The 10,124-nt window shown below is 38.4% G+C and overlaps 1 protein-coding gene and 1 long non-coding RNA gene across 5 annotated transcripts; one reads left to right on the top strand and one right to left on the bottom strand.

Moving 5' to 3' along the window:
- Window positions 1-797: 797 nt before the first annotated feature.
- Window positions 798-7,827, top strand: LOC103999511 (WD repeat-containing protein 26 homolog). 4 transcript variants are annotated; one of them, XM_009421277.3, is made up of 6 exons: window positions 798-1,160; window positions 1,298-1,538; window positions 2,560-3,458; window positions 3,950-4,051; window positions 5,551-6,180; window positions 7,385-7,827. In XM_009421277.3, exons 3-6 carry the CDS (start codon window positions 2,784-2,786, stop codon window positions 7,607-7,609), a joined length of 1,632 nt encoding a protein of 543 aa, XP_009419552.2. In that variant the 5' UTR covers window positions 798-1,160; window positions 1,298-1,538; window positions 2,560-2,783; the 3' UTR covers window positions 7,610-7,827. The 4 variants fall into 4 exon arrangements, with proteins under 4 accessions (XP_009419552.2, XP_009419553.2, XP_009419551.2 ...); XM_009421278.3 differs by having other exon boundaries at window positions 798-1,191; XM_009421276.3 differs by lacking the exon at window positions 1,298-1,538.
- A 748-nt stretch (window positions 7,828-8,575) lies between these two features.
- LOC103999512 (uncharacterized) lies at window positions 8,576-9,692 on the bottom strand. The gene is made up of 2 exons (XR_672793.3): window positions 9,629-9,692; window positions 8,576-8,821 (listed from the first exon to the last, which is right to left on the bottom strand). It is a non-coding gene; the product is annotated as an uncharacterized LOC103999512 (long non-coding RNA).
- Between the last annotated feature and the right edge of the window lie 432 nt (window positions 9,693-10,124).

The following is a 10,124-nucleotide window of genomic DNA, read 5'->3' as shown; positions in this document are numbered from 1 at the left end:
GTGTTAGTGTCCCGACCGAAAGACCTCCGGACACAGATGACGTCAGTGTCCCGATCGAGAGGCGCTTCCCCTCAGACGGCGTCGGTAGCCTGACTTACGGACATAATCAGCCTCGACATCTCGCCCAACCGATTGTGAGCTCCTGACATCGACCCGTGAACCAAACATGACTCATCGACCATAACACATCAATTCACCAACACCTACTCACATATAAGAGATGTCAATACTCTAAAGGAGGGTCAAAAATATTCAATTACAAACAAATAAAAATGTCCAAGAAAGTAATGAATATATATTTAATGTGGAAATCAGTAATTCTGAAGAGAAACACATGAAAAGTTGGTAAGTAGGGAAGTCATCCTACAAGACAAATCAGGAGCACATCCTTCAAAAATTCCTAAACCCATCACAGCACAACCTTTGACGATGAACAACCTATCGTTTAGGTAGGTAGGTAGGTGTCTGATCCAAATCACTAAACTGAGATTATTCTATGCTTCTTCCTCACTCAAAACGTAGAGATACAACCTCTCATCTCGTGTAAGCAAAGCTGCCTACGGCATTGTGAATCTAAATTAGGGCTCTCTCTCTCTCTCTCTCTCTCTCTCTCTCTTTCTTTATCATAGTAAAAAGAGTGAAAATATGGATAATGTTTTTTATACGTGAATGATTAGAATCCGATTTAATGGCATAATTAAATAATAAAAATAAATAAAAATAAAAGAAAAATACAAATCCCATATTAACCAACCAACCAACGCCTGACTGTCTGACACATCCGCGTCTCCCCTTCCCCCATCTCCTCCCACTCTTCCATATGAATTGCCCCCCAACCTCCTCTTTTTTTTATCTCCCTACTCCCCTCGCCCGTCTCCTTCCCTTTTGTTCATCTCTCTCTCTCTCTCTCTTTGGGGCTGCTTCTGTGGGTAAACCGCTGACCCAGTTGTGACCAATTTCGTGGCAACGGCGCGCCAGAGGAAGCGGATGCCTATTTCTCGCGCTCCGCGGGAGGGGTTGTTGTTTGAGATTTGGGGCTTTGGGGCCGGAATCGAGTCCCAGAGCCCGATCGCAGCTTGGGGTCGAGCGATTTTGTATGTTTGGTGCTCGAGTCGGTGCTAGACTGGGGGGATTTTCTTGACCGATTTCGGCCGTCTCAGGTAGATTCTTCAACAACTCTTTGTTTTCTTGGTAGGTTTCAAGATTATGGTCCGCCTATTCATCTTTGGTTTTTGGTGTCTTTCTGTGCCTTCATGATGGCATTCACCGGGTGCTTTTCTTGATTCTTCATGCTTAGATTGTCATAGTTCGTAAGAGTTGATGCCTTGAGGGGGTTCTTTAGCTTTAGGCATGGAATACGCCCGGGAAATCGTCGATTCACGTATGTTTATGGAGGAGAAGCTTGCTGATTTCTTGCTATAGCGAACTGCTTCACGACGTTCTGGATAGGATCAACAACTCGAAAAGGAAAAAGAAATTCCTTTTGTTTGGGAGTATCGTCTGGGAACATCTGTAGATTCATGCGTTTCTTTATCATGGTGTGTTCTTTGTTCTCATGCAATTTGTCTGCTTATGGCAACTTATACGTTGTATCGACTGTTTGCATCCGGTTTTGTGATCCAGAAATGGATTGTCCGTCTGTTCGATGTGTGTATGGTCAGTTCAACTCATCGCTACATAGTTATACTTGTGGATCCGGTGTTTTCAAGACAGCCTCGTTCGTTGTCTAATACAGGATGAAGTTCTTCTCTCTGTTTACCTCATTCGAACAGTGAAGTAGAACAAGGATAAAAAAGAAGAAAAGAATTCTAACCCTCCTCGCTTCGTTCCCTGCCAGAAAAAGATGGACAGAAGACATACTCGAAACAATATCCAATTTCCATTAACCGCTGTGCCTCGTCGGTCTAGTTGTTTGGTCTATTCCTTTAATGGGGATAATGATAAAAAGGTGTTTGTTCATACCTGCACAGAATGGATGCATCGAGTACCATACACAAAATGCAATCAAGATAGGTTCTTCTAAGAGAACTTGCTAATACGAGTATACATAATCTGACTGGACTACAACAAGGAATGATCCTGTGCTTCACACTCAACTAATCTTGATCCTTAGTTCTTTTTTTTGTCATGTTGGCAACCTAACGTACAAGCATCACCTGTGCTGTTGTTATTTGTTTACTCTATATGAAATTTTATAAAGTTGGGGCTTCTAGCATATGGTCTGGTTTATGTTACTTTCATCTTGCTTTACTGATAAACTAGTTGAGATACTTCCTTCTAAGAGAACTTGCTAATAAGCGATATACTGCAACAAGGAACAATCCCATGCTTTGCTCTTATAATTTTGATCTGTAATTCTATTGTCGTCCTGTTGGCACCCTAAAGTACAAGCGTTGCCCAAGTTGTTGTCATAAATTCACTTGATATGGAATTTTATAAAATTGGGGCTTCTAACATTTCGTTTTGTTTTTGTTCCTTTTTGTCTTACCTGTTGATAGACTAGTTGCGTAATGTTTTTGGGACACTAATTTTTTTTTTTATTTACTTAACTCTGTGCAGGAAATCCTTTTTCATATCAATTTCAGTAGCTTTTGGAAACAATTGAGTTGATCTTGTTTGGATATTAGAGCTGCTTTGAGTATATATGTTTTGTTGGGCATTTTGTGGGCGGTGTAGAAGACAATGAACCAGTGCGAAAACATATTAAAGCATCCTCAGTAGAACTGGGGAGCCACTTAACTCTCGTATCTCTTTTATAGTTTATCAATCCTTTGGGAGGCCTAATGGCCAGGCCTTTACCATCCCAAGGGAGAGAAGAGATGATCGGTCCTAAAGGAGTTATTAAGAAGATTGAATTTGTGAGAACTATTACCAAGGCTCTTTATTCTCTTGGTTACGAGAGAACTGGAGCAGTTCTGGAGGAAGAATCAGGAATACCCTTATACTCTTCTATGGTCAATCTCTTTCGGAAGCAAATTCTTGACGGAAATTGGGATGAAAGTCTGATTACACTGCACAAAATAGGGCTTGATGATGAAAATATTCTGAAGTCTGTGTCCTTTTTGATTTTTGAGCAGAAGTTCTTTGAAAATTTGGAAAAGAATAGGATAATGGAAGCATTGGAGACGTTGAGAAGTGAGATCACTCCCCTTGGCATCAACAAAAAGCGGGTGCATGAATTTTCCAGTTGTATTGTATCTCCCTCACAGCGTATCTTGCTAGGGTTTGCCAATGTGGGGACAGAGACCTTGAAGCTACGAATGAAGCTTCTAGAGGAATTACAGAAGATGCTTCCTCCGTCAATCATGGTACCTGAGAGGAGATTGGAGCACTTGGTTGAACAAGCACTTGGCGTCCAAAGAGAAGCTTGCTATTTTCACAACTCTCATGAAAGCTGTCTTTCATTGTACACCGATCATCAGTGTGGAAAGGATCAGTTACCTTCTCATACAACACAGGTTGGAATTTATCATCGTATCATCTTAAACTCTGACACATATGCATGCCAATCTCTTTTGTCCTCTCGTTTTCCTTAAACATCGGCTAAAATGCCATTTAACAGAGCTATGCTTTAGTTTGTTTAAAACCTTTTGAGCAAGTTGCATTTACATTCACATACTGAAAATTTTACTGAGGACGAACCTTGATACAAAAGTAATATTGTTCCTTTGTGATCTGGAAGACCAGTGTTTGAGTTACGAAAATATTCTTGTTAAATATTAAAGGTAAGCATACATTAACCCTTCCCATACCTCATATTGGCGAAAGCCTCATACATTAGGTATGCCCTATATATTAAAAATTTTACTGGACAACCTATACACTCACATTGAACGACAAAGAATTCCTTGAAGCATTTCTAGTAATGTTTTTTTTCATAAATGTTTTTATTAAGTGGGTGATACTAGTTCTGTTGTTCTGCTGAACAACTGTTGCTCATTCTTGGCAGGTACTGCAAGAACACCATGATGAAGTATGGTTTTTACAGTTCTCGAACCAAGGGAAGTATTTAGCATCATCATCAAATGATAAATCTGCAATTATATGGGAGGTAATTTTGTCTTGCAGTTTGATGCCTTTGGTTTATCTCCATTTTAGCGATGCTTGTTAGTAGTTAAACACAATTGTAAATCTTTTGGATTGATGTGCTTAGTTGTAAAATTCATTACAGATTTCTTCTTGATGTGTCTTCTAATTATTGAATAATGAACGGATATAACCTTTTGCATGCAATTTGTTGATCTTTTGTTTTAAGACATGCTGATATGTATTTAAGTGGGAATAATATGATTGAATGTAATGGATGAACCTTTTACTTAATAAATATCAGAGGTTTCAAATGCTCCATGCTTTATGTCTCTGAGTTGATTGCACTTGTAACCCTTATTCTCCTTGAGTAAGAAAAATGATGCAAAATAATTTATCCTCAAGATGGTTTCAGCATCATGATTGTTATCATTTGTTTCATATCATGTCTTACTCGGTAGAGCATTTTTTAGTAAATTTGTAAGAAAATTTAGGATTGTTTTCAGCTGTTTTGGGGAACCTGAGACTGTCACATATAAAAATCGAGGCATCTTGAATATCTTTATTTACACATTATAATCTATTTCTTAGTTGTCCTTATGGAAAGTCTATAACAAATTTTGAGCATATTGTTTATTATGACTTCCATTAGAAAAAAAAATTGATTGGAATTAACTCTTATCGAGCACCTTCGTTCTTGAGAGAAGTTAGCCTCAAATGAAGATGTTTGAGAAAAAAAGAGCTAGGGAAGAGGAAAGAAGGGATAAGAGAAGAGAGAGAGAGAGAGAGAGAGAGAGAGAGAGAGAGGAACTAAAAGAAAATCATTCATAATTCTTAATCTGAATTAATGCCTTTAGGGTTTACAGTAACCTTTATCTATATCTAAACAAACTGAGACTAAACAGACATGATGGAAAGTTAATCCCGCATCTGCACAAAATCTTCCTATTACAAAGCTCTATAACCCTCAAATATGATCCTAACTAGGAAAGTAATTATAACCTACGTTACACATGTAGTGGAGTTTTTGGACACTAATTTGATACAAATTAGGACTCTAGAAACTTCCAAGGTTGCTTCAGAAACAAGGATGAAAATACAATTCTATTTCTAGTCCAAGTAGCTTTATGGCTTCTCTCCTAATCCAAGTAGGATTAAAACTTGTCTTTGACATTCTGATCCTGACTTGTGTCTTAATGTGGATTCAGTCGCTATGATCATTTGTGGACTTAGTCTAGATGCCAAGACCCAGTAGTATGGGGTCCAGTAAAAATCAAGGTCGATCTGTTTAGCTAGGGGATCTTTTGGGCTGAAAGAGAGGTCTGTAACATGATTGTACACTAGTGATCCACTAATGTTTAAAAATTAGTTTCAAGCAATAGTTTCGTGCTTGATTGATGTTATGCAACTGTGCTCGATGTGATAAAGATAGCTTTCATCTGTTCGATGGGCTAAGAATAATTTCCGTCTTGCTATTGTTGAGATTAAATTTGTTTTGCTGAACTGCATGTCATATTACATTAGGTTCATGAAGACGGAGAACTGACACTGAAGCACAAGCTGATTGGTCATAAGAAATCTGTCCTAATGGTTGCGTGGAGCCCTGATGACAGCCATCTTCTAACTTGTGGAATGGAAGAAGCTGTGAGGTGCTGGGATGTTCATTCTGGTGAATGCCTCTATGTCTATGAAAAAACTGGTCTTGGTCTGATCTCTTGTGGTTGGCTCTTGCACGGAAAACAACTCTTTTCTGGAGTTACGGATAAGACTATTTGCTTTTGGGATTTAGATGGCAAAGAACTGGACTGTTGGAAAGGGCAGAGAACAAGTAAAACCTCTGATGTTGCTGTCACAAAAGATGGTAGACAAATTATAAGCATGTGCCAAGAAACTGTCATTTTGTTGCTCGATAAGGAAACAAAGATTCAGACACTGATAGAAGAGGAACAAACAATTACTTCATTTTCACTATCAGAGGATGACAATTTTTTGCTTGTAAATCTGATAAACCAGGAGATTCATTTGTGGAACATAAGGAATGATCCGAAACTAGTTACCACATATAAAGGTCATAAACGCAGTCGATTTCTTATAAGATCTTGTTTTGGAGGACTTGAGCAGGCTTTCATTGCCAGCGGAAGTGAAGATTCACAGGTGTGCAATTCTCACTAAGATACATTCATGTTTGCCATCATGAAAATATATCCATTTTTCATTTTGAACAAGTAGATGTGAATGTCAATGGAGTTACTTCTCAAAAACGTATTTCCTTCTATTAGCATATAAAATTGCTTAATGGCTTAAGAATCTTTATTACTGGTTTTCAGTTTACTCATTTGGATGCCAGTACACAATTATTTTTATTGTTGAAGTAGTTTTTCATCATGTGATTCAACCGCATGAGAGTGTAGGAAATCATAACCTCCAGTTTTTGTATTGCTATTATCATTGTGACAGCCAGGGGAAGATCTGAAATCAAGGGGTTTTGTTAATTGTGTTGTGCATGGTGCAGTCAAACAGAACTGCAGTTGTCTTGATGCAGCAAGGAATAAAATGTCTGGTCAATGACAAGCATGATTTTTATATCTTTTAGACAAACCTTTTTTATATTTGCAGAATTTTCAGATACAAACATCTATGATCAGATAATAGAAGAATATAGAGGTTATATTGATAAAAGCTGTTTAGGTTGCATTCAGCTGGCAAGGCATGTGGTCAATCAGCTCATGCCACATTGGCTGAGAAATAATTTTGATCTGCTTGCCTATCTATCATTATTAGACCATGCAAATCATATGAGACTTCAAAATGATGTCATTGCTTTGAGACTATTTTATTGCACGTTTTGTCTTATAGTAAAAAACTTTGTGATATTTCAAATTCATCTCGACTACCGATTAATTTTTTTTGTAAACAAACTCCTGTTTTAGTTGGACTCATCATGAGATATCAATGTTGGGAACAATTACAAGTAATAATTTCTGCCGTTTGTCGTATTTCTTCTTCCTATGCTTTCTGATCCATATCCTCTTTATGAAGTTGGTTGTTTTTCAACTAAATCTATGGAATCAGATATGCAAGAACAATAATGAACCAAATCTATTTATTTAAGAAATACGGCTAGTCAAATTGTGATTTTTTTTTTTTTTTTCTTTTATGCTTGCAGATTGTCAAGTAACTTTCATTATGAGCTAGGAAAATTTGCTTGAGATTATCAGACTACATACATATACAGAAACTCTCTGTTTGTCATAATAAATAACCAAAAAGATGTTGTTATCTTTGTTTTGTTTCAAAACGATTACATTGTTGTCTTACATAGATAGCTCCGGTGACATTGGGATAGTTTTATTATCAGGTTTATATATGGCATCGAAGCACAGGAGATCTCCTTGAAGCTCTTCCTGGACATTCTGGCACTGTCAACTGCGTTAGCTGGAACCCATCAAATCCTCACATGCTTGCATCTGCCAGCGACGATCACACAATCCGTATCTGGGGATTAAGCAAGGTTAATCGGAAGCGCAAGGAGACCTACAGCAATGGCACCGTTCTTCACCTTTGCAACGGAAGCAGTAAATGAGTACAGTTGCTATTTCCTGATATGAATTCGTTGACCATGTAAATTCTTTTGGCTCCCTGCCGTCGGTCGGTCGGTCGGTCGGTAGCAGCATATGCGCCTCTAATAGTACAGTTGCTATTTCCTGATATGAATTGTAGTCACTATTTCAGGTCGTACAAACAGCTACTTTTATTGTGTTGAATCAGTATAAAAGTTTCAGGCGCGGACTTTTTGCTCGAGTCAATGAACTGATTGCTGAGGTTATTGAACTCCGAGCAGATTCCAGTGGTTTTGTATATGATCATTTTCTTCACTCGTAAAGAGAGAGGTGGGTTGAAAGTGAGTCTGGTCAAAAGGGCTTCGCACCCGTCGACGGCTTCATGTCGCCCCGATTGCATTCTTTTGACCAACACCGGCTTCATGTCATCAGATGATTCATTCATTCGCATGTCACGTACAGTGGGTCCCACCATTGGCCGTGCACATCGACCAGGATAAGTTTCATCGTGGGCAGGGAACATTTGTCCCGTCCACCACCAATCTTATGTGCTCATCGGTCTCTGCCGGGTTGAATTCCCGACAGCACGACATGATGTCACCGAATACCAATTTCTTCCATCTTCAACCCCGGTGTTGTTTGGCATTTGTCAAGAACAAAATCCCTATAGTTGACAACCTGTTTTGCGGTTGCTATTACGTAGTGATACATATAACGAACGAACAAACTGATTGCAATCCCAGTTTGATTCAATCGAAACAATTTTCTAGATATTACGTGACACGAAAGGAATGAATGTTTTGTTTTATATATAACATATCAGAAGCTTACTATTCACAAGCCTTTTTTTTACAAATCAATATGCCAACGCCACTCGTCACCTACGCAGTTAGACACGTCCACCTCGACGCCGTCCGACGACGACGAGGAAAACATGGTATTTATGTACATTTGTAAAATGATAGATTAGAAATATAAAAAAAAAAAGATTGATAAATAATAATCTCCTTCAATTATAATTATAGAAGAGCAGACACAGAGATTAAAAACATACTCCAAATGTTAAACATATCGAAACCATTAACTTAAAAGCAAATAGGCGAACACAAAGCAAAGCACGGCGGTTACTTGGAAACAAATCGATCACTCTCTGCCAACAATGGCCTAGCCTACTTAGATCTCTGTCTCATCTTTCGTCGCTTCCTCTTGAGCCTCCTCATGCGCTTCTTCTTCCACTGCGGTGACCAAATAGATCAGCTACAAGGACAAATTATAATAACAGCAGAATAGAACAGAGGACATTAACACACGACTGTAAAATTAAAATGATTCATAGGCAAATGAACCCAATGGATTACATCAGAAGAATAAAATAATTAATCGTTATTGTTGATCAACAAAGAAGCAAACAAGAAAACAAAACAATGTGATTCTTCTTACCTTTGTCGCTTCTCACAATCACCCAAGAACGAAACATACGAAAAAAGATTGGCAATCGATGAACACCGACGACTCCATACAATCGGATGCCCTTTTTCAAGAAAATTTCAATACATCTTGCCTTTGTTGCTTCTTACAACCACCCCAAGAAGGGAACAAATGGCAAAAGATCAGATGCCCTTTTTCAAGAAAACACGATGCTAACTTTCGAGATTCGGGGCTTACCCTCAGATTTCAAGGCACATCGCAATTCAATCTAGCTACGGATTAGGGCAACGAAGGTTAAGAGCATTCTACACTATCCATCGCAGATGAAAGCCAAAAACCACGGACGATTAATGCTACCAAGAGACCGTGTAATAATAGGTCATCCAACCAAATAAATGCTAACAAGAACGCCTCCCAAGAACATCTTCTAAAAAGATCATGTCTAAAAGCAAAACCATCAGCAAATTTATCGAGCTCGCCCGCCTGCGAGCGAAAACAACACCCTCCCATGGAGGCACGAAAAATGATTCGCACCCCTAAACCGGCATCGGCGTAAGACAAAAGAAAAGAACCATGAAAAAGACATAGATCTCCAAACCAGGTCGCGGCTTCACCTTTGCTCTCATGCTTTCCGCCGCGGTCGCTCCCACGTTCTTCGGTTGTGTTCTTGGATTTATAGGGCTAGGGTTCGGAAAAGAAATGTAAGGGCACATTCGTAATAATAAGCAACAACAACGCGTTAATTGGGCCGAATCGGTGGGCTTAAAGCCCAGCCCACCAAGCCTCACCAAAGTATACCTTACCCCAATGGTTTATAAGGGGAAACAATAATATTCCATTTTTTTTTATTTTATGTTTAGTTTCTGACTAATAAAATCTCCTCCTATTATACCATCAATATTGTATTTTATTTACCTTTTGTCTCTCTTCTCGGAGAGATTAGCCAAAAGTCAGTTCAAAAGAAATTGTTATCGCCACTTTATCTTCCTCAAATAATACGTGTAATCTTTAGTCAGTTATTCATTGATAGATAGGATTTTATATATATATATATATATATATATATATATTTCATGTGAGGTGAGGTTCATCACCTCACATTCATTAGTT

Source organism: Musa acuminata, chromosome BXJ1-9, assembly GCF_036884655.1.
Source record: "Musa acuminata AAA Group cultivar baxijiao chromosome BXJ1-9, Cavendish_Baxijiao_AAA, whole genome shotgun sequence".
Taxonomy (NCBI): domain Eukaryota; kingdom Viridiplantae; phylum Streptophyta; class Magnoliopsida; order Zingiberales; family Musaceae; genus Musa; species Musa acuminata.
Note: the sequence above shows the minus strand (reverse complement) of the source record. Positions and strands in the feature narration are given on the sequence as shown.

Excerpts from the sequence above, each read along its gene's own strand:
- LOC103999511 (XM_009421276.3), top strand. The coding sequence starts at position 2,784 with ATGGCCAGGCCTTTACCATCCCAAGGGAGAGAAGAGATGATCGGTCCT. Across the intron at positions 3,459-3,949 it reads TACCTTCTCATACAACACAG|GTACTGCAAGAACACCATGA; the intron begins GTTGGAATTTAT and ends CATTCTTGGCAG. Across the intron at positions 4,052-5,550 it reads AATCTGCAATTATATGGGAG|GTTCATGAAGACGGAGAACT; the intron begins GTAATTTTGTCT and ends ATATTACATTAG.